General features: G+C 40.0%; 2 protein-coding genes across 2 annotated transcripts; one reads left to right on the top strand and one right to left on the bottom strand.

The window, feature by feature from the left end:
• The first annotated feature begins 1,069 nt into the window (after positions 1-1,069).
• LOC127333292 (phospholipase A I) lies at positions 1,070-9,893 on the top strand. The gene is made up of 18 exons (XM_051359672.2): positions 1,070-1,760; positions 3,766-3,913; positions 4,056-4,134; positions 4,224-4,377; positions 4,478-4,687; positions 4,801-5,046; positions 5,132-5,294; positions 5,395-5,655; positions 5,741-5,859; positions 5,953-6,114; positions 6,307-6,499; positions 6,621-6,757; positions 7,274-7,412; positions 7,543-7,749; positions 7,828-8,293; positions 8,379-8,595; positions 8,666-8,755; positions 9,176-9,893. Exons 1-18 carry the CDS (start codon positions 1,221-1,223, stop codon positions 9,617-9,619), a joined length of 3,975 nt encoding a protein of 1,324 aa, XP_051215632.1. The 5' UTR covers positions 1,070-1,220; the 3' UTR covers positions 9,620-9,893.
• A 461-nt stretch (positions 9,894-10,354) lies between these two features.
• On the bottom strand, positions 10,355-11,233 carry LOC127333293 (protein LHCP TRANSLOCATION DEFECT). The gene is made up of 2 exons (XM_051359673.2): positions 10,903-11,233; positions 10,355-10,811 (listed from the first exon to the last, which is right to left on the bottom strand). Exons 1-2 carry the CDS (start codon positions 11,179-11,181, stop codon positions 10,557-10,559), a joined length of 534 nt encoding a protein of 177 aa, XP_051215633.1. The 5' UTR covers positions 11,182-11,233; the 3' UTR covers positions 10,355-10,556.
• Between the last annotated feature and the right edge of the window lie 13,544 nt (positions 11,234-24,777).

Here is a 24,777-nt window from a genome sequence, read left to right on the forward strand (position 1 = left end):
GGAAGAAGCTGTCCGCTTATGCGTGGCGAGAGAATGTACAAGGGTCACAAAATAGGCTGCCTTTGTGATACTTGAAGCAGTGGCTACCCATGATCTTTGGATTTGGCACTCTTTCTTTGGTATGCCTGGATCCAACAATGACATCAACGTCCTAAACTGCTCCCCGGTCTTTTCCAAGCTTGTTGAGGGTCATGCTCCTCCGGTGGACTATGTGATCAATGGTCGGCACTACAACAAAGGATACTACCTTGCAGACGGTATCTATCCAAAGTGGGCAACATTTGTGAAGACTATCTCCAACCCTGGCACCCCCAAACTTTGCGAGTTTGTCAAGAAACAAGAAGCTTGCCGAAAAGACGTCGAGCGAGCATTTGGTGTCCTCCAGCAGAGATTTGTCAGTCGTCAGGTTCCCGCTATGACTTGGTCCGAAGATCAGATGTGGGAGGTGATGAACTGCTGTGTGTGCCTACACAATATGATTATTGAAGATGAGCGAAAGCATCCGGTTCCTCTGGCTGAGCAAGAAGCACCATATGAGAGAGAGGGTCCTCTTGCACAGCCTAATCACCAGGTGCCTCCATCATGGGCCGCCTTCTTTGCTATGCGCCAGGAGATTCGAGACTCTACAATGCATCACCGCCGCAAGATGATCTGGTGGAGCACATATGGAGGCTCCGAGGCAACGCCAACGCCGACGCCAACTAGTCTGTCTTAATTTGTTTGAAAAATTGTGAAATTGTGTGCTTCATTTGTTTCAGCACTTGTTAAACATTGTACTGATTATCGCCGAATTTGTTTCAGCAATTTTCGTACTCTTGTTTGCCGAACTTGTTAAATTTTATGTTGAATTTGTTTGAAATATGTCAAATGGTCGAGGTTGGGGGTTTCCTGCCGGGGGGACGGCTGGAACTTCGGCGCTCCCCACGCCAAATCTTCATCCAATCCGGACGAAAATTTCGCCGGATTTGGGCGTGGGGAGCGCCAACGAGTGGGGATGCTCTAAAACCCCAAACACAAAACGCAAAGGAATGAATGAATGACGCGGAAATTTCTTTCCATCCACAGGCAGAGGCCAAACCAAACCAAACGAACCAAAACAACGCAACGCCTACACTCGGCTTCTGATCTGCGCTCGTCTTCCTCCTCACACCACCAAATCTCCCTCCCCGCGCTCCCCAATCCGAGAACCCTAGCGCGGCCGCCATTTTGATGCGGCGGCCATGTCGTCGTGGGGCCTGGGCTGGAAGCGCAGCTCCGAGATCTTCCACCTCACCCTCGACTACGGCGACTTCGCCGAGGACGACCCCGATCAGGACCCCTCCTCGCCCCCGCCGCAGTCCCCCACCTTCTCGCCCACCGCCACCGCCAACGGCGACCTCGGCTTCCGCATCGAGCTCGACTGGTCCGCCGCCGACGACGAGGACCAGGTCGCGCTGCGCCTCCAGTCACAGCTCATGGTCGCGCTGCCCCCGCCCCACGACGCCGTCTCCGTCGATCTCAGGCCCGACAACGACAACGACAAGGTCGCCGTCGAGATGCGGGTCGTCAGGAGGCGGGAGGCGCTGCGCTCCGTTCGGGTCGCGCGGGCGCTCGGCTCCACGCAGAGCACAGGCGACGGCGCCGTGGTTCTCGCGCGGCTCATCAGATCCAACCTCGCGCCCGCGCCCGCTGCCGATGGAGCCGTCGCCGCGGGCGTGCCCGTGCTTGCCGACCACTGGCGCTCCGTCACAGCGCTCAGCCTCTGCAACTGCGGCCTCATGGTGAGTCCATCATCCACCCATTCTATTCTCATGATCCAAAAACTTCTGACCTCGTCTTCCATGCGTACCTGCTTAATGTTGCCTGTACTGCTCTTCATATAGTAGGTGTAATCGTGGTTTTCAGGTGTTCCTAACGGAATTCCTGTACATGGCCGCTGTTTTGGTTCATCCGCATTGGTCTGCTTTTAGTTGTACAGATTCTGATCAGGTCTAACAATGGGTACAGGTCAAAATAGTATTGTTATGACTGTTAGAGACTGATTTTATGGGATGCTTATCTTATTCGAACCCCTCGTAAATAAACAACAAACTGCCTGAGGATTTTTTTTTTTTTTGAAGCATTTGAGTAGAGAAGAGGGACGAACTGCACTAGTTTTTTTATTGCAAAGGCAAGGGTTCAAACAACTTACAGTAGTCGAGATAGAGAAGAATTGTCATTGTTCATTGCTTTTATATGCTCAGTCATTACAACACTATTTTGACTGAAAAAAGGTAAATACTAAAGCCCGTGTGCTCAGTGGTGGAGCGTGGCGCAAAACAAAGGGAGGGCCAATTGCCTTGTGATGCCAAACAATCGAATACAAGTCTTGCAGAAAATTAATGTAACCGTTAAATGAACAGATAATTGCCATACAAAGATCTACTGGTAATATATACTACCTCTGTTCCAAAATAAGTGTCACAACTTTGTTTAGATCGTGTCTAGACCCATTTTAATGTGCAGATACATTTGTACGTAGAAGTTGGGAAACTTACTTTAAAACGGAGGGAGTATAATCTGTAGCTCCAACATGGATGGAGGTGTGTTAACCCTTCTAAATTTCTTGTAAACTCCCTGGCATCTGAGTATACCTAGGTAATATACGGTAGCAGTTTATCTCAACAAAAGAAGGTAATTGGCGAAGATTGTGGCATATTATCTGATTAATATACCCTGTCCACATGAATAAATTCTTGTAACAATACATTTTTGCCTTTTATTTCTCGTAGTACAGTTGTACGCTGAGCTGAAAGTTGGCACGCAGATATTGCCCACATGCGTAAGTAGTACCACACCCATATGGGGATGGAGCGACAGAAGTATGGAAATAGGATAAGGTAGCGGTGGGACGAGCCGCCCCGTGCTCGTTGAAGGAGGGAGTTTGCTTTACCCAATTGGAAAGCAGATCGAGAGCTAATCGTTTCAGAAGCAGCAGTTGTTCTTCAAGACCACAAATTATCTTGTTTGAAAACCAATGCTATGGGCTACAGTGTTAGAGCTCCGATGATGCTCATCGGCATATGATGTGTCTACTGCAACACCTACCACACATGCTCCTTCACCAGAGATTGAACCGTTGTTTCCTTCAGGACATTTTTTTGTTAATGGGCGACATATTCAATATTTTCAGTCTATAGTCAACTAATGTACCAATTATGTATTAATCATGACTCATGAGCCTCATTAGAGAGATAGTTGTGTAACAGTATAGAAAAAGAGCTGCCATGCCTAATATTGTGAAGAACGTGAGAAGCATAGGAGGGGCTAATATTGTGAAGAAAGTGAGAAGCATAGGAGGGACGTAGCCCCTGCTCGTCCCCTCTTATCTCCATCCCTGACTTTACCCCTACTGTACTTGTATGTTTGTCCTAGGGCCCTGGGAATAGATCGCTATGCGTAACATAGTATTGTGAACAGGTTTCTAGGGTTAGTTTTTTTTTCTCTTGGTTTCCCCGTCCGATCAATCTTGTTGATTTTCTCTCCTCTCTGTTTTTTCATGCCCGACTCGTGAATAACCACCACACACTCTGCAACCCCTGTTTTCCACCTCCCCCGTTCGTTGCCCCCCCTTGGGCCTTTAGTGCATTAACCGTTTTGCTAGTATTGTCAATTGCGCCTTATTGTGTGTTTCTCTATTTCAAATGTTTGTTATCCTTTTGTCAGCTACATCTGTGGCTATGAATTTTGAGACTGATTGACACTAAAGGCAACTCTAACCATGAAATGTTTACAAAACTTTGGCAGGTGCTTCCGGTTGAATTGACCCGTCTTCCATTTCTTGAGAAACTTTATGTTGACAACAATAAATTGTCAGTTTTACCACCTGAAGTTGGTGAATTGAAGAACTTGAAAGTGCTTACCGTTGACAACAACATGCTAGTTTCTGTTCCTGGTTAGTGTACAGACCTTTTATTTCTGTATAAATCTAAAATTCGTATTTACAGCTTGTAGTACATCAAAACTTTTTGACATTCAACATTATGCATGTCCTTGCAAATGATGTAAGTTTTTTTTTCTCCTCTTATAACAAGCAGTAGAACTGCGGCAGTGCGTTTTGCTGGAGGAATTATCACTAGAACACAATAAGCTTGTCCGCCCATTATTGGATTTCAGGTTACTGAATATTATTCATAGAGATTTATTTTTCTGTAGTTTATTTCGGTTGGGTAATTTTCCTCACAATTCATTATTGGTTTCCACAGATCAGTGCCTAAGCTCCGCGTATTGCGCTTGTTTGGGAATCCCCTAGAGTTTCTTCCAGAAATCTTGCCGCTGCACAACCTTAGGCATCTCACACTTGCAAATATTAGAATTGACGCACTGGAAAGTCTTAAGTCTGTCACTGTGCAAATAGAGGTAGATTAAACTACCTTGGCATTCTATCATTCTGTTGGCTACGTCATCTCATTATTTACAGCATTTTTTTGACAAGTTTACCATTTGGTTTTGTTTCCAGACCGAGAATTATTCCTACTTCATTGCAGCCAGGCACAAACTTAGTGCCTTCTTTTCGCTTGTTTTCCGGTTCTCTTCCTGTCACCATCCTTTGCTGGCTTCTGCTTTGGCCAAAATAATGGAAGATCATAGCAATCAAGTTGCCATTAGCAAAGAAGAAAATGCTGTCAGGCAGCTTATCAGCATGATAAGCAGCGATAATCGTCACGTGGTACTAACTCAAACCTGAAAACACAAAATGTGCTGAGTTCTGTGACAATAGTTGTATGTTTCAACCGTACCACATTTTGTTTGTTATTATCTTAACTGGCAATTTTTTTTCAGGTTGAGCAAGCATGCCTTGCTCTTTCGTCACTAGCATCAGATATTTCATCAGCAATGCAGCTGATTAAGTGTGATATTATGAAGCCTATAGAAGCTGTGCTGAAATCATTTGATGACGAAGAATTAGTATCAGTATTACAAGTTGTGGTCACGTTAACTTTTGTTTCTGATCTTGTTGCTCAAAAGATGTTGAGAAAAGATGTGCTCAAGTCACTGAAAGCACTTTGTGCACACAAGAACTCTGAGGCAAGATGATCTGGATTTAGACTCTGGTTGATGTGTTCTTTGGGTAACTACTGGATGCTCATTGCTATTTGCTTCATTTTGTTAGGTGCAACGCTTATCTCTATTTGCAGTTGGCAATTTGGCTTTCTGCTTGGAGACTCGTCGCACCCTTATACACTCTGAAAGTTTGCGTGACCTTTTAATTCGCTCTACTTTTTCACAAGAGAAGCGTGTCAGCAAGGCAGCTGCACGTGCCCTGGCAATTCTAGGTATATTTGTTTGTGGTTCTGATTGACTTGTTTTCTTATGATTAATCTAGTAACCATGACCTGTGTTGATCGGTTTTGTAAATCTTCTCAAACTTTGTAGGGGAGAACGAGAACTTGCGCCGGGCAATAAGAGGGAGGCCAGTTGCAAAGAAGGGTCTGCGTATTCTTTCAATGGATGGTGGTGGCATGAAGGGCCTTGCAACTGTTCAAATGCTTAAACAAATAGAACAAGGAACAGGGAAACGCATACATGAAATGTTTGATCTCATATGTGGTACATCGACAGGTGGCATGCTTGCGATGGCTCTTGGAATCAAGCAGATGAATATGGATCAGTGTGAAGAAATATACACAAAACTTGGTAAATATCTTTTGGTTCTTCATGCTTTGATACTTTTTAATTCTTAATGTCAGTGTGCTGTCAATTAAATTTTTTTATGTTCTAGGGAAACTTGTATTTGCTGAACCTGTCCCTAAGGACGAATCTGCTACATGGAAGGAGAAGCTGGATCAACTTTTCAAAAGTTCGTCACAGAGTTTTAGAGTGGTTGTACATGGTTCAAAGGTATTAATCAATCAATGAACTTCTGTGTGGTGTTTTATGTTATTCAAATGTAGTGCAACTGTGCAAGTAGTGACTAATGAATTTCTGTTGCAGCACAGCGCAGATCAATTTGAGAGGTTACTAAAGGAAATGTGTGCTGACGATGATGGTGACCTCCTAATAGAGTCTTCTGTGAAAGGCATTCCGAAGGTTTTTGTTGTATCCACTTTAGTCAGTGCCATGCCTGCCCAACCATATATATTTCGGAACTATCAGGTTATTTTTATCCTCCATCATTGGCAATTTGAAATGTAGTTTGCACAGTTGTATGCTGGGACTATTTAGTTCTCAATATTGAAACCAGAAGGAAAGATAGGGAGTATCTTTTTAGTATTACTTTAGCTATTGTCATCGTTTTTATGTTGATTGTTTTCTCTTTTTGTTTTGCGGCATATTGTAATATTCCAGTATCCACCTGGCACTCTGGAGATATCACCAGGAATGGCAGAAAGTCCATGCATTGGCGCAGTTGGAACGGCTGTTTCTGGTGCACCAGTTGGTATTAAACGTGGTGCTTTTATGGGGAGCTGCAAGCATCAGTTATGGGAAGCCATAAGAGCATCATCTGCAGCTCCATATTATCTGGATGATTACTCTGATGGTAAATAATTCCTAAACTCGCTAGTTGATTTTCATTTATGAATGTCTCTGTTTGTTGCGAGTCTTCAAGATACAGTATGCACCTCTATCCTCATTTTTCTTGTTACTCTTTTTTTTTTCAGATGTAAATCGCTGGCAAGACGGAGCTATTGTAGCGAACAATCCCACAATCTTCGCGATAAGAGAGGCGCAACTTTTGTGGCCTGATACGAGAATCGATTGCCTAGTTTCAATAGGGTGTGGGTCAGTTCCAACTAAGGTAATACACATCATAGATCCTGATTTTGCTACTAAAACAATTTCATCATTGAACTATTCAAAGTTGTGCAATAACTAGTGCATGTGCAACTTTACTAGAATGGTACCTCTGTTTCTTGTGAGAAATATACTACGGAGTATTTTCTTATTATCTTAATACTTGCATATCAAGCAACATAGTGCCAGCCTTGTAAAATCTTATGGATAAGGTTTAATTATTTCCAGGCTTGTAAAATCTTGTGGATAAGGTTTAGTTATGTTCAATTATTACAGGCTTTTGCATTTCAAGGCATTACAAGGAATTTATCGATCTAAGATGCTATACATCGAAATGTCACTGACCTCTATTTCAGAAATAACAAATCCAAGCATAAGTTAGTATGATGAAACACCTAAGTCCAAGATGAATATGTGTTGCATGTTACAGTTTACTACACTTAGATTCTAGTGAACTTTGATCTGAGGTATGCATCTTTGGCACACTCCTCATATAGTGATATTTCATATGCTCATCTAGAGTCGACGGGGTGGATGGCGCTACTTGGATACAGGGCAGGTTTTAATAGAAAGTGCATGCTCAGTGGAGAGAGTGGAAGAAACTTTGGATACGCTGATTCCTATGCTTCCTGAAATGCAATATTTCCGTTTTAATCCAGGTAATCTAACTTCCAAGGAAGCTGTGCGTTTGACCAATATCAACATAATCATAAGTGTTGTTTAGTAAATTTGGCACTACTAAAGTGTTGATCTTGGATATTTAAATGAGAGATCTTGTTATGCTGTCAGTTGATGATCGGTGTGGCATGGAGCTAGATGAGACTGATCCTGCTGTATGGCTTAAGTTGGAGGCTGCAACAGAAGAGTACATTCAGAAAAATTTACAGGATTTCAAGAATGTTTGTGAGCTTTTAGTTCCAAGATATCAAGAGCAAGAGAAGTCTTCTGGAATCATCAAATCCCTGTCATTTTCAAGATTGAGTTCATCAAATTCAGGTTTGTATTACCTGGATTTGAGTCCATTCTGTAACACTTTATGGGACATGTGATTGATACACCTTATAATCCTGCTAGGTCTAAGTGAAAGTAATCCTACATTAGGATGGAGGCGTGTGGTTTTACTTGTAGAGGCTTCATTCAATCCTGATTTTGGAAAGAAAATAAATCATACCCGTTCGCTTGAAGCATTCTGCTCCCAGAATGGTATTAGGCTTACTCTAATGAATAGCACGTCTGGATTTGGAAAACCAACTACTGCACTTCCAACTCCAATTACCTCTCCCTTGTTTACTGGGAGTTTTCCATCTAGTCCACTTCTATATAGTCCTGACGGCACTCAACGACTTGGTCGAATCGACCAAGTTCCGCTGCTTAGCCTGGATGGTCACCCAACTACAAAGTCCTCACCACCAACATCACCAGTAAAGTCATGGCAGCCATCTGGACATGTTCGTTCATTGTATGATAAGCTGCAAAATATGCCTCAAGTTGGTGTGATACACCTAGCTCTTCAAAATGATTCAACTGGTTCAATATTGAGGTACTGTTTCTATTTACTGTTTAATGGAATAACCATTTACTTACCTGTAAGTTCTGGTTATGTGATGCAAAACTTACTATTGCAGCTGGCAGAATGATGTATTTGTAGTTGCCGAACCAGGGGAACTTGCAGACAAATTTCTGCAGTGTGTGAAAGCAAGCTTGTCTACCATGCTGCATGGGTGTAAGAGAAAGGGTGCATATTCGGTCTCAAAGATTTCATGTTTATCTGAGTTGGTTGCAGAATGGCCGTCGTTTGAAATTGGTGGGATACATCACCGCTACATAGGGCGCCAAACACAAGTAGGACTGCATTATCCTTTTCTTTGTTTCCTTGACAGGTCAATAGTATTACTAAGTTACCTTGTCGCAGGTAATGGAAGATAACCAAGAAATTGGTGCCTATATGTTCAGGAGGACAGTGCCTGCTTGTCACATGTCACCCGAAGATGTTCGTTGGATGGTAAGCCATTATTGACAGATTGCACTTCCTTTGAACTGATCTTCATATTTTCGTAGATAGGGACAAGTAAAAAGTTCTCATAGTGATTCTTAGTGAAACCCAAACTGCAAATACAGCTCCAAGTAAGATCTGTAATAGTGGTACATTACTCCCAGTTGATTAGGAGTATAGGATAAAGCATGCATTTTTTTTTGGGTGCTGTTATTAAATGTTGTCATGGTAAATGCACAACACATGAACCTCATGGCTCAAAAGAGTTGTCATGAACGAAATGGCAATGTAGCAGTGTAGATGCACGGTTCTGTTAGCTGGCATATCATGGTGCCTTCTGCCTATTTAGCATGTTTGTCACAATGCATATCCATAGTCTAGGGCACACTTGATTCTTGATACTACCTTATATACATATTGTTGGCCTAGGTTGGAGCATGGAGGGAGAGGATTATTGTGTGCAGTGGTAAGTATGGCCTTGCCCATGGCCTTGCGAAGGCATTCGTGGATTCTGGTGCCAAAGCAGTCATTTCATCATCTGTCGAGCCTCCAGATTCCCAGGCAATTGCATACCACGGGATGGATGTTAATGGAAACCTAGAGAATGGGAAGTTTGTCATTGGGGATGATGATGCTGATGAGTCCGAGCCTGAACCTGTTAGCCCTATAAGTGACTGGGAAGACAGTGATGCTGAGAAAAACGGTGAAATCAACAAAGATATTGATGATGAGGAGTACCTGGCTCAGTTTATCTGCCTCTTATATGACAAGCTGTTCCGCGAGGGTGTCACAGTGGACACCGCTCTTCAACAAGCACTCCGCGCACATCCTAGGTTGAAGTACATTTGCCATTTGCCTTATGTTTGTAGTTAGTAACGCCACAAACCATACAAATTATGAAATTAATAATACTGGAAAAAGAGATGTTTGGGGGATTTGGTTATAGAGTTTTTTTTTTTCCTGAGGGGCTATAGAGTATACCAGTGTTCATTGTGCAGGCAGGGATAAGAAAATGTACCCCAATTGAATCTTCTGGCGGTTGCCATTGTAAAACTATAGTACATACTACATAGGTTATCTACTAATGGAGACTGATAGAGCAAATGAAATAAAGGATGAAAGCTTTGTACTGTGCATTGCTTCGGTCCAGATCAAGTGCCTGAAGTTTTATTCTTGTACTACTCTGGATTTCATTCTTTTACTTTGTTGTTGCCAGCAAATAAACACCGTCTGACATTCATGCTTTTTTAATTCTTTCAATTTTTTGTGTTTTCGGTTTAGCAAATTGGAGGTGGGTGTAGATGCTGCCAATTGTACGCACTTGGCGTTGATGCTGGTCAGAAAGGGGTCTGTTCTGCAAGTATTGGTGCATGCCATGAAATCATTTTTTGATGTACATGATTTAAATTTAAACTAAAGCCACGACACTTATTATGGATCCGAGTGAGTACATGATTTGAGGGCATATTTGATACACTCTAGGAAGACCTCATCTACATTAGGTTTGCTAGAAACAGTTGTGGAAACGAAAATATGCACCAACGAATCAATGCCGGTTTCATAGTTGCATCACATTATTTTTGCTTGCTGGATGTCTCAGTTCAAGGATGACAGCGAAACCTGTTTTAGTACTCCGTGTTCAGCTTGTTTATCGGTTCCTGAATAAATACAATCAACCAACTCAAGTTCCTATTGTCCCATTCAGGCATTCAGCATAGCAAAGGGGCTTCTCGAGCAGCTAGTGAACCTCCCGGCTATACACACTCTACCAAACCGTAACCACGAGAATCCACACCCCAAACATGAACGATCAGGCCTTGGCCGTGGCGAAGCCGGTGATGAACTCCCTGACCTCGGGGTTGGCCCGGTCCAGCGCCGTCCTCCCGTCGGCGTCCTTGACGTCGTACTTGGCGCCGGCCTTGAGCACCTCCTCGATCTTGGGCAAGTCGCCCTCGGAGGCTGCCAGCAGCAGCAGGATGTCCACCGGGTGGATGTTCTCGTTCAGCAGCGCCTCCATCTTGTCGTAGGTGCCTTCCACCGCCAGCATCCCCATGTAGTTGAAGTACTGCAACCCACGGCCATTGTTGTCAGATGATGAGCGCGGTAAACGGAGATCCAGAGACGGTTCGATTCAGGGAGCGGGGCGGAATTCTCACCTGCTCGACGTCGTCGCGGTCGAAGTCGTCCCTGCCCTGGCTGCCGTAGATGCCGGCGCCCTCCGCGTCCTTGTTCCCGAACTTGAAGAACCCCACCCTCCAGCTCCCCCTCGCCGGCGCCACCTTGCTCGGCAGCGACCACCCTTGCATCCTCGGCGCCGGCAGCGGCGTCCTCGGCGCTGCTCCTCCCCCTCCCTGCGTCGCCCGCGGCGACTTCCACCTCGTCGACGAAGACGCCGTCCTGGTCGCCAGCTGGATGGTGCACGGGATGGAGGCCATGGCGCTCTGCTGATTCTTGCGAGCAGGTCTCTGAGCGAGAGGTGGAGAAATGCAGAGAGATATATGTAGGGAACGGATAAGTACTGGACTACTGGTACAACTGAACTGGCTTTAGGCGAGCCAAGGCAATAGGCATCTCCCAAAACCCCGTTTAGCATAAATAAAGGTAGCTTGATATTGCTGTAGATTACTACAAAACACTTTTTAGCTAGGAATTTTGTATGCACATTGGTCTCTGTGATGACTTCTAAGATCCCAGGATACGGTATCTCAAGATCATAATAATATGTTTAACGAATTTGCTAAGTTTCAGTCAGCTGAAACTTATGTTATGTCTCAGTCGTTTTTTTGTCCGTTGGATCTCTACGTGCATCAAGATTTGTGTCATCCCGCTTTTTTGGCAGTCAGCCCGTTATGTTGTCTAGTTGGGCCGGGATTGTTATTTGGGTAGTTGTTGGGCTTTTTTGTTGCCTACCGTTGCCTGTGTGGGTCCCGCTTGTCTGTCTCTCGTAGTTGTGAGCGTATCATTTTCCTCTCTCACCGCTTTTCGTCTCCTATCCATTCCCCTGTTCAAACCACGGAGCGACACGACCGACGGAGAGGGAGAAGCAGGGGACGGGGGCGAGGCGTTGCTGCCGTCGGTGGGGAGGCGTCTCCGGCGTCGGTGGGGAGGCGTCGCCGGCGTCGCAGGAGGGAGGCGTCGCCGGCGTCGCAGGAGGGAGGCGTCGCCCGCGTCGCAGGAGGGAGGCGTCGCCGCCGTCGCTTGATGGAGGACTCGGCGGCGTCGCAGGAGGGAGGTTTCGCCGGCGAAGAAGGATGGATGGGTTCGCCGCCTCGTAGGAGTGAGGCGTCTCCGGCGTTGGAGGCGGTCAGGATATCGACGGGGGAAGGTCAGGATATCTGCTGGATTTTTTGTCTCTGTTTTTTGCTAGTTGCGGACCAAATCTGGGTCTCTATTCGTCGAATCCCTATGTAACCAGCCTTGAATATCTTGTCTATATGATGATAGTAGTCTATTATGTTTGTTTTTTGAGCATTAAGGTTGGTTCATGGAGAGATCTGGTAGGTTTGTGGTATGTTCATGTGCGTTTTTCAGGATGGGATTTGTGTTTGCCTCGTTGTTTGTTCATGTCGTTTCACTTGCTATTTGAAACCTGGAAGGATTAGGGAGAAATTAGTTGTCCTCTTGTGTGGGTTCGTTGTCTAGTTGGTGCGAATTTCGTGGAGCCCTGTCTGGTAGTGTTTTTATAATTTTTCAGAAGTGAAATTGGTTGGCTGTACTGCATGCCTAGTATAGTGCTGTAATGACCGGGCTTAAAATATCAACAGTTCAATGAGTGTGAAGCTAATGCAGCTGATTTAACAACTGGGATGGGTTTGTGCACAGTAGTCTGAAGCAGAAGTAGCTTTGCTGGTTTACTTCAACCTGGAATGCTGGCCTTTGGAGTATGAAATGTCCATCTATATTGCAGTTGTGAATTGAAGACTGGACCTGTAGAAATTATCTTTTGTGCCCACTCTGGGTTTTATTTTTGAGCTATTGTACTGAACTCTGAAATGGTTGGATTAGTTTGTCATTGTTCATGTTGGAATTTGTTCATATCACCACTGCCCTCTTAGATGTTATATGGTTTGTTATGGTCCATCGCAAATATTGCTCGCCCAATTCCCATACTCATCTGCAATTCCCATACCCATATCAATTCGCTAGGCTGTTTTTAAATTAGCCGTTGTTTCAGTGACCATGTATTGCGAGACAAACGTCGCTCTGTCTCCTGGCGCCATGAAGCTATCTGAATACCTTCCTCCCTCGCTGCATCTCAGAGATAACACCAGTAGCTGGTCCTGTTTTTTAAGTTGCTTAATGATTGGATTAACATAGTTTCAATCTGCCTATAGTCATGTTTAATTGTGTAGTTGTCTTGAGTAATTGAAAGTAAAATCAGTGGTGAGAATAAATAGTTTTAAACTGTTTGGATGCGTGTATCCTAAATTTAGTTTGCAAGGTACTACCCTTTTGGTCATGTTTTTCATCTTTTGTCTGATTCTTTTGCTAGTGATCATGGATACTGAAGTACAAATGGATTATTCATTTGATGGGAATTATATCAATGATGGCCATCAGAATGTTGCAGAAAGTGAAGTCAATCATTATGATTATGTGAGTGATGATGATTTGTCGCAGGAGATTATAAGGCTGGTATGATCTTTTTGATTTTTTTTTTTTGCTTTTTGCTCCTGTTGAAACTGAATTTGTTACTTTTGCTATTATATTTGGAGCTTCAATTTTTTATATCTGAGCATTCTCTTTTTACTTTTTTATAGATTATCAATAGTGTTCAAAAGAAAGAGAGACGTAATAGTGCTAAGAAGCAGAAGAGAAAGGTTAGTATTGTTCCTTTTCTGTGATTTTCTCATTTTGTATTTAATTTTCATGTGTTTTCTTTTGTTTCATAGTCCTAACTTGGATTGGCATGTATATAATTATCTCAATTGCAACTCGTGTCACAACTGTCCATATTTATATATTACTTGCAACCTTAGTCACAACTCGTATTGTCATCTATAAACTTAGTGCTTTTATCAAGTTGTTTTTGTCAAATAATACGCCAGTTGCAACGACAGTTGCAATTGACGTATACCTGAAGCCCTAGTGATAGCTATCATTTTTCTTTTTTTGACCATGCAGCCCTAGTGCATTTTAGGACACAAGTATTTTTTGGAGGTGCATTTTTAGGACACAAGTGTGCCAGTGATGAGTTAGTTTTGTAGCCCTAGCCGAAACTAACATATTTTTTTGACATTACATTTGCAACACTATATGCAACTGAAGTAATATTATTTTTAGTTCTTTACATGTTTTTTGTCTAGTTGCAACTTTAGTTGGAATTGCTCCTTTTTACATAGTCAATTATGCTAATTGCAACCTTAGTTGCAACTATATCACTAGTTAGATTAATCAATTGATTAGGAAGCCGTCTAGTTGCAACCCTACTCGCAACTGCCTTTTATTGAAATTCTTATGTCAGTTTCAAGCATAGTTGCAAATCCTTTTTTGATTTTCCAGCAGCATTGCATACCAAGTTTCAATACTGGTCGAACTCAAGTTCCGATACTTTTTTTCTAGTAGGAACTCAAAATGAGTGTTATGCAAGTTTCAAAATTACTTGCAACTCCCTTTTTCTCTCTGTTAAGTTTCAAACTAGTCATAACTTATGAATTTCTCGAGTTGCAACTCAAGTTGCGACTGATAGTGTGAGTTGCAAGTTGCAACCACACTTGCAAATGAGTCAGGACTATAGCTTTTTGTAGTTGCACTTTTTTGCAATTTAGTATGTACTTCTGTTGTTTAATTTTATACAGTATCAGTTCTCACTTCTTATTAGTTCTGTCAGTTCTCACTTCTTCCTTTTTTTTTCTTTTTTTTGGTAGAGGTATAATTTTGCAAGATCTGAAGTTAATGGCAGTGAAGCACATAATGAGTTGAAAGCTTATAGCAGATGCAGTATCTCGTTCTTGAACAAAGTGTTAACGGCAGTTCGATCTAATAGCAACTATGTGCGTCTTGTCAAGTGGATGGGTTTTGCAGAGGTTCTGAATATGGATGATTGCTGCGTGCCAAGGGCATTTGTTCAGTGGGTTGCAGACAATGTTTCTTGCTGTGATGAAGCTATTCAACTTGGCTCCAAATCAATCAAGTTGTCACCTGAAGCAGTTGTTGATACCTTTGGAACTCCTTCTGGTGAAATCCTTGTTGATAGTGATGAAGAATTAGGAAAAGCTGCTTTTCTTGCTCTTTTTGGCCTTATTGATGTTCCTTCAATCAAATTCTTCGGGAAAAAAATTCTGTCTAAGGAGGTTCTCCCTGATGATGTTTTTTGCCGTTGTTTCATGGCGGTTTGTTTAGGAACTCTATTCTGTCCAAACTCAAACACAAAGATTAGTACCAAGTACATGGGAGCTCTAGTAGTTGTTGATAGAATAAAAGATCACAACTGGTCCAAGTTTATTCATGAGTGGATGATGATTTACATCAGGAAGTACCAGAATGAGCCACTTAATGCAAAACGACTGAATAGAACTCTTGGTGGATGTATTTATCTTTTAGCGGTATGATTATACTTCTCTAATTTAGTTTGTTAGTTTGATATGAGTCACTTAGTTTGATAGTTTCTACTTTTTTTCATAACTATGTTTGGTTTGGTTTTTCCAGATTCGTTGTCTTGATTTCGTGGATTTCAGTCCAATTCATATACCGGCAACACTGCCAAGGGTCAGAATCTGGAAAGGAAATTTAATTAAAGTCTTCAGTGACATGTTCATAGGCACTAATGGAAAATACGGTGCATATCCAGTAAGTTATATCTTTTCTTTTCTTTTTCTCATTATTCTATTATCAGTAATGCTTATGGTTTATCAGGTATAATAACCTTTTATATCATTTCTTAGATCAAGGATATATCTGAAACATGTTACTCAACAAATACCAACAGTACAAGTGAGTTTGTATGGTCCAATGAAATTATGAAGCAGTCGTTACAAGCAGCTCTTGGTGGTCTTGTTAACAACAAGGTACCCATAGCACATTAGTTTATATTACTATATAAATGTCCTTTTTTTATTTTTTATAACTTTTTCTGAATTGTTGGTGCATTTTCTTTTCTTCAGTTGAAGGAAGATATTTCTTCTTCATTCATAAGTATCATGAAAGATGAAGGAAATAGTTTTTGTATGAAAGCTCAAGAGCTAGTTGTTAAAGTGGTTCAAGCTTTTCAATCAAATAACCTTGGATCCCAGGATACTTTGAAGTTAGATTGTTCCGATGATGGTTCTGAGAAAACTGCAATAGATTCTCGCACTACTGAAAAGTTGCCATCTAGTGACCAAGAACTAGCTAGCAATGGTAATTTTTTTTGTCATTTATAATTAGCATTTTTTATCATGTATTCTTTCTTTTTCTGGATCATTGATTCCTGTAAATAATAACTTCATTTCTGTCTGTTAATAGTAACATCATTTTTTATCTGTTTGGTTCTGTATAGAGGGTGCTTTATATCATAGGAAAAGGAGACGAATAGTACTGAATAATACTTCACAGCATTCAAGTAATTCGCAAACAGCCAACATGAGTTTTGAAGAACACAATGTACCATTCAAGGTAGAATGGCAAATAAAAACTAGTCCAAAGCATTTTTTTTGAGTGTCTCTTATATACTTTCCTTTTTTGATTGTTTTCTCTTATATCTATGAAGGATATACCTGAAAATGCAAATATTGTGTCCCAACCTGTCCACTCAGCAAGTCTTGGATATATGCTGCCCGCAAATATTAAATCACAGAAAGCATCAATTGATGATGATTTATCTTCTAGACAAGTTAACAGACTCACTCAAAAAGTTGGTGTAAAAGAAGGTAGATTGCAAATCTTCAATAGTTATTTCAATTTTTTATTAACCAGTTACTGATAATATCATTTCATTTTTTTATGAAGTTTTTCTTTTAATTCGCTGTTTTCTTTGTTTTTGTTCAGTAACGTCAGTAAAGATGGATTTGAATCAAAAATGTATTGAACAAGAACAAGAAGAATTCAATGGATTCAACACAACGAATATTGACCAGGTAAAATTATACAGTCACACAACTTATTTTATACTAAATTTTGGTAGTTTTTACACCGTTTCAGTATCATCTTGTCTGTTTAGTATTCACACTAGGAATTATCAATTCAAGCTCCCGTGAAAAGACTCTTTCCCCGTGCTGGCTCTTTTTCACATTTGTTTTGCCAGTGATGAAATTTGTGTGGCGAGTCATTAACAACATACTTCTTTTATTATAATTACAGCATACTTCACACCAACTAAAACACTGTGGCATCCTTCAAGAAAACAAGGATCAAAAAGAGGCAGGCAGATCAATGGATGTTGATGCTCTCAATATTCAGAACTTTGGTACTGTTTTTTGTTTTATTCTTGTTTTTTATTAGCTAAAAACCCATTTGTTTAATTGATTTTACTTCATATATCATTAGGTTTTTATCATTGCTCTGAATGCTTATACCGAAACACATATTTTGCAGAGAATAGAGGAGAATATCTAGAGATTGCACGACACAAGTACTATTGGAATGACACTGGAATATCATTTAGGTTGTTAGAAGATGAGGATGACATGGGAAAATCAATTCAAGAGCCTGAATTGTTTCGTCCAATTGGTATGAATGATTGCACATATAACAAGCAGATTGAGGTAAATTTGTATAGCCATATTTATCATTTTTAAGTCTGTTTTTCTTACATTTTATATGTTTTGTAATATATTTTTTTCTCATCATTCTGCAATTTCACAGTTAGCTATATTGAACTGCAAGAAGAATTTCAGCAGCACATGTTCAATCAAACAAACTGACACTCATTCTGTTACCAAGATAGATAGTACACCAGAGGTGCCAATCTACTTCCAGATTTTTTTCAGTTAACTTGTATTAATTTTTGTCTCATATTTTAGTTTTTTATGTTGTTTTAAATTATACTTTTTTTTGTCTTCAGAGAATTGACACTTCCGAATGTGACACTACCATTCAATGTGCACAAAATCAGCCTAGTGTTACTGGTCTTACCAACTCCCCAAGATGGCCATCCAAATTGGATCATGATTTTATAGATCTTGTAAGTTGTGTTTTACTTTTGTTCTTTAAAGAGCAAATTTTGTTTTTCTAAGTTTTTTACTTTTTGCTCCTTTTCTCTTGTTTCTAGGTTTCGCCAGAAACACATGACAGATATATAGATTCTGTGGATCAACATGACACTTCATATAAATCAACACCTGTGAGATTCTTGAACTTTCTTTTATTCTAACTATTCTAATTTAAAGATAATAGTGATTTTTTGATATATTCTTGCTTTTTTTTCCTTTCTTTTCCTGCTATAATAATGCAGAGCTACAACAGAGCTTCAATTGTTGGCCGTAGGCTTTTTGAAGGGAATCAGAATTATGATTCCAGCTCGATGTGCAAGAGTCCTGTCAAGCAAATGTTGAACAACTTTGGCAAGGTATGCACATGATCAAATTCATGTCTTCTACTTTATTATCATTGGCATTTTTTAGTAACATGAGTTGAAAGAGCAAGACTAATCTGCCTAGTTGCAACCTGAGTCGCAACTGCCAAAATAAGCCAGTTTCAACCGGTGTCGCAACTGACTGATTTTTATAGCCTTATTTATTTGACAGGTTTATATATGACAGTCGCAACTGTACATATTTTACTTGCAACCTTAGTCACCACTTGGATTGGCATCTATAAACTTTAGTACTTTTATTCAAGTTTTTCTGTCAAATAAGCCAGTTGCAACCCATGTTGCAACTGATACTTTTATATATTTGCAACCTTAGTCGCAACTCAGATTGGCATCTATAAACTTGTCTCAATTGCAACTCTTGTCGCAACTGTCCGTCTTTTTATATATTACTTGCAACCTTAGTCTCAACTCAGATTGGCATTTCTGAATTGCAACTCGTCTCGCAACTGTCCGTCTTTTATATATTACTTGCAACCTTATTCATAACTCGGATCGGCATCTATAAACTTATCTGAATTGCAACTCATGTCGCAACTGTCCGTACTTATATATTACTTGCAACCTTAATAGCAACTCAGATTGGCATCTATAAACTTGTCTCAATTGCAACTCTTGTCGCAACTGTCCGTCTTTTTATATATTACTTGCAACCTTAGTCTCAACTCAGATTGGCATTCTGAATTGCAACTCGTCTCGCAACTGTCCGTCTTTTATATATTACTTGCAACCTCATTCATAACTCGGATCGGCATCTATAAACTTATCTGAATTGCAACTCATGTCGTAACTGTCCGTACTTATATATTACTTGCAACCTTAATAGCAACTCAGATTGGCATCTATAAACTTAGCGCTTTATCAAGGGGGTTTGTCAAATAATATGCCAGTTGCAACAACAGTTGCAATTGAGCTTAACCTGCAGCCGTAGTGACAACTAGCATTTTTCCAAGCATAGTTGGAATAATGGTAGAACTCAAGTTCCAATTCAAAAATGAGTGTTATGTCAGTTTGAAATTTACTTGCCACTCCCTATTATCTCTGTTAAGTTTCAAAATGAGTCGCAACCTATGAATTCTCGAGTTGCAACTCAAGTTGCAACAACTCTTGCAACTGAGTCACGAGTTGCAACCACACATGCAACTGAGTCACGACTATAGCTTTTCTTAGTTGCACTTTGCAATTTAGTATGTACTTATGTTGTTTAATTTTGTAATTCAGCAGTCATTGTCACCAGAAGTTCAGATTTTGGGTGAAAAATCATTCAAAGAGAACTGCAATACTATGAATGATGAAGCAGAAAATATTTATAATACTAGCTTGTCACTTGGGAGTTCCTCATGGCATGGGAAAGAAAATGTGCTTCCGCAACGAATTCCACAACGCAGCAAGTACATATGTTCACCTTTTGATGTCAACCCAAGCCCCGCAGTGGCAGTACAACCTTTTCAGCAAAAAATTTGGGAAGCTATCACTTCTCTGTGTGATGTAGAACCTGATAGATTGTAAGTTTATCTCTATAATATTTATTTTTATTTTTTACTGAGTTTTGCAGTCTCTAAACAAGTTACTTTGATTTTTAATGTCTTGCAGGATATGGGCAATTAACATTGATAATATAAGAGTATCCATGTTGCAGTTAGGAAACTCAATGAAAGTAAACGGTTGGGTGGAGGCTTGGCTAATGAATGCATTCTGTCGCAAATTATTCAAAGACAAACATCCTAGAAAATCTAACAAGCATTTCTTCTTCAATACTACTTTGGTAAGTCTATTTTGCTGAAACTAGTATTTGTTGTTCAGTTTACTTGTAGAAGAGTAAATCATTTATGTTTCAGTTTTCTATCTCTTAAACAGGATTATCTTCTTGAAAAATGGAAAAATGAAGATACTAGGATTATTTGGAAACAGAAAGCAGTAGAATCATTCACCTTATCAAATAAAGCCAAATCATTGCACTTGTCGGATGGGGTATTTTTTTGTTCTTCTATGATCCCAAGATTCATTATCTGTTGTTTCTATTATTCTAGTTTATCTAATTTTGTATTTTTATATGCTGCAGCTGTATTTCCCTAGTGTGTTTGATGATCATTGGTTCGTGTTCATGGTTGACATGAAATATCGCAACTTCATATTCCTAGATTCATATTATTCTCAACAATCTAGTTATCAGAAGAAAGTTGCAAACTTGCTGGTAATAACAAATTTCTTTTGTACTTTCTTTTTTGTAATCCTTTCTTGAATTTTGCCTCTTGCTAGTAATACCTATAATTGTTTTTGTGCATGAAACAGATTAAAAACTTCAAGGCAACCTGGAACGAGGCCGGGCTAAAGAATTTGGACTTCAACAGTTTTGGAGTAGCATATCCAAATGTACCTAAGCAAAAGAATGGGTATGCATTGTTTTTTCCTGTGGCACTTTCTTCTATTCCTTTATATGCATTTTTAGATGTTGTGCTTCTATTCACCTTGTCTTTTATTTGTCTGTCTTCCCCACAGAAATGATTGTGGAATTTTTAGCATGAAGTATCTGGAACTCTTTACTGCTAGAAATCCTGCTCAGTGCTCATTTTCTCATTTGGACATCACGGCGTTTCGTATGAAATATGCTCATGACATCTTTATGTGTGACTACAATGTTGAGAATGATGCAAACAATTTAGCCGTTCAGTTTTCTTCATAGGTATAGTGTTTTTTTAGGTGTATATTACAATTGTTTGCTAATGATTTTTCTCATAACTAAATTTATTGTGTTTGTGGTATTGTCAGGAGAAGAATATCAAAAGAAGACATGAAAATGGTGAACTTCAAACAAAGTTGCTGCATAAGCTGTGAATATACTCCGAAAGTGACTACCACAGTGCTCGAAATAGTTAATGATTTGTAGTTTGATCCTTCTCTTCTGTAAATTCAAAGAGACGTGTATATAAGTTCTGTCGCCCTGTTATCGGAGAACATGGCATGTTATCTCAGACCTTTCGAGTGTTATCGGAGAACAACGTTTTAGTGTCTTTGTTTCTTTTCGAGTGTTATGAATGTCTTCTTTTTATTCAAATAGTTATGTTCATGGTGTGCTTTATATGTTTTTAGCATTCACATTATCTGTGTTGTTTGAACTTTTTCTCGGTATGCGGAAACAGCCTCTGGTTGCTTTTACTGTCTTTTTCTATAAGTACCATGACAACTGCATATTTTTCACCTTTCATAAGTAAAGACATGTATGACAAGCTTTTGTTAAGAAATGCAGAAGACATATCAGAATCTGACACAGAGAAGAAATGCAGAAGCTTTTTTCCAGGTATGACTAGTACTATTACATTTATTTGCTCCAGTATCTCAGATTCATTGTTTAGAATCTACTTCACAACATCAATAAATAGCTAGAATCTTTTTCACACAAATCTCCAGCTTGCTTTTTTAGAGGCATTTTTTGCCCTGGCTTTTTGACGATGTCTTCTTCATGTTGCCTGTTGATTTCGCCTGGTTTCTCTTTTGTGTTTGCTTCTTTGTTGACTTCTCAGCATCAGCTTTACCTGCAACAAAATGAAAATTCTCTAGGAATTAGTTTCTAAACATTATAAACATAGGAAATACATTATAATTGCTCTTTTTTTAGCTAATGTTTTTGTTTTTACCCGCTGTCTTCTTGTTGCTGGTTTTGACACTTTTCTCAAAAAATGACTTGGGTATGTGCCTCATTGTACATGTAGCAATGTTATGGTGATGTGAACCACAGTGGCTGCATGTAATTTGATTTTTTGACAGCAATTCTTCAACGAATGTCTTTTGTCGTTTAGAATTTTCTGGACGTCCTTTAGAAGGAACAACATCAGGATCTTGTAGATTATCAGGGAAACCATCTTTATGTTGCTGTTCTCTTGCTTTTTGCTGTTCACTTGTTGCAGATGGTTGTTTGCCCTTTTCTCTTTTCTGGAATTCCGCAGTTTCATCTTCTTGAGTCATCTCATCTAGTCTGTCCTCTATCCTTTTGATTTCATCCAGCAAGAACAAGTATTTCCTTTCAGTCACAGCTCCTTCAGAGGCAATATTGCAAAATTTCCTAGATAGCACGCAGTATCTCAGATGTTTGTTACTTGTTGTTAGATCTATTGGGATGGACTGCTTATCTCTGATGTATTTTCTATCTTTTGGCCTCCACCTACTGATGTAGTATTTTTCAGGAAGCTCTGACAAGTTAAGGTGGATGAGGACCCTCAGTATATGTGCACATATTATGCCATCCTTCTCAAACTTGCAGCATATACAGGCGAATTCTTCTGCTTGTAGTTTTACAGAAATAAGGTACTTTCTGGACCTGAAATCTTGCAGTTGTAGCATAGGTGTCTTGTAGACCTCATACCTGACAAACTTTTGAACCTCCTGAACATGCAATTTTGTTGTGAACATTATTTGTTTCTGGAAACGATAGAAGATTTTCCGGTTGTACATGCGACCAGCTTGAAGTTCTATCTCGCTACGCACCCAATAGTCAGGCTCTGTTATCCTTGTTACTGAATCTTGTTCTCTTTCCAATTCCTCTATGTTTTCAGATATTTTCTGGTACTCACCCAAGAAGCTGATAACACTATATGTAGACCCCACATTGTCTTTGAAGATTGCATTAGTTCCCTCACTTCTAGTAGTTGAGTGAATGAAAGGTAAGAAGTTATGCTTGAAGTAAACAGGGACAAACTTCGCTCTGTTTTCCCACATAATTTTCAAGTATTTCAGGTGTCCAACATTGTATCTGGAAATCATCTCTGGCCACAAATGCTCAAATTCAGCTATAGTCAGTGAGTTGCGCAGAATATCAGAGAAATCTGCATGAAGGTTTGGTATTTTACTAAAGCTTCCTCCACACTTCTCTTCCGACTTTCTCTTGATATGGAAGAAGTAGTTTCTATGACAAGTTTGTTTGAAAACTTCATCTATTGCTTTTGCCATTGCAGCATCTTGATCTGTGATAATTGTTGCAGGATGCTTCCCTCCCATACATATGAGGAATTCCTCGAATAGCCACTCAAAGGTACTTGCTTGTTCATTATTGATTATTGCACAAGCAAATAGGCAGTTGTGGCCATGTCCTGTCACTCCGACAAAAGGAGCAAATGGGAGGTTATACTTGTTAGTCTTGAATGTTGTGTCGAAGCTAAGGCAATCACCATATAAGTCATACATGTGTCGAGAAAATCCATCAGACCAAAATATGCATTTGACCTTGTTCCCTTCTCCAAGATCAAAATTATAGTAGAACCTTGGATCTTCTTCTTGCCTCTGCCTAAAATAAGATAGAACTTTCATCATATCATTTGTGTTGTCTTCTAATCTGATTGCAGTCATGACATTGCTCACATATTTCTTGTTGTAAGGAACATTCTTTGGCTTTCCTCCTCGCAGGTATGTGAGTATTGCCATTATCTTTCGTGCTGGAAGCTTCACAGAAGTGAAAGTGCGAATGAAGAGCTTCTCTTGATCAGTCATATGTCTATGGGATGCCAGGAATTTACTCTCATCAGGGCGGCTTAACTCATGGTTGTGGTGCAACTCTAGGTTTGTGACAACCCACTTGTCTCCTTTTAGTGTAACCACCATTTTGGCTTTGCAACCTGAAACAGGATTTACATTTCTTCTCCTTTTTCTTGTTTTAGGTGGCGGTCCAGAACCAGCTCTCTGTTGGTTTCTCTCTTGTCTCTTCTTCTTCCTTTCCTCAATTACCTCAGGAGCAACTACTTTTCCAAACTTACTGCATGTGTAAGTTCTTCTCGTGCCAATAGCATTTCCAATATTTTTGCCTTTGTAGTTTCCCGCTTTCTTCACAGAGAATACACAAATTGAAGCATATTCATTGTAAAATTTGTAGGCTTCCTCTTCAGTGTTAAATACCATGTTTAAGTGTGGAGCATGATGCCCAGTAACTTCCTGACTAGCTTGTAATGCTGCAACAACACTTTCATTTTCAAGGAAAATACGGATATCTTCTTGAGTTAGCTTCTCCACTCCTTCAGGCATGTCCATATCTACTTCTTCACCATCTTCATTATTGTGAGTTTCATTGTCGAAACTGTTATTTTCCTCTGGAATATGCTGACCATTATGTACTGGATCATTATTCTGATTTTCATTGTGATCAAATTGCCAATTGTAATAGCTATCTGAACCATAATTCGGCAAATCTTCATTTCCAATAGTTGTCTCATCTTCATCTAATTCTTCATCATCATCGCCAAATACTGGTTGCTTATAAGCTTCTTCTTCTTCTTCTTCTTCTTCTTGTACATCTAGGAGTGTAGACTGGGAACTTGCATATCTGCCAGTTATCATGAATGTCTTGTTCTGCACATTTTTCAATTTTTGGTTAAATATAATCCGTTGTTAAATATAATCCGCAGCTAATTTGTAGTCACAGGTAATTACCTCTGAACCCATTCCCTCTTCCATTCCATTGAAATTGCTTTGTAGATAGCTCTGCAAATTTATATTTTTACAATAATAGTCAGTTTAAACAACCAAGAACTTTCTTATT

Source organism: Lolium perenne, chromosome 2 (genome assembly GCF_019359855.2).
Source record: "Lolium perenne isolate Kyuss_39 chromosome 2, Kyuss_2.0, whole genome shotgun sequence".
NCBI classification, from domain to species: Eukaryota; Viridiplantae; Streptophyta; class Magnoliopsida; order Poales; family Poaceae; genus Lolium; species Lolium perenne.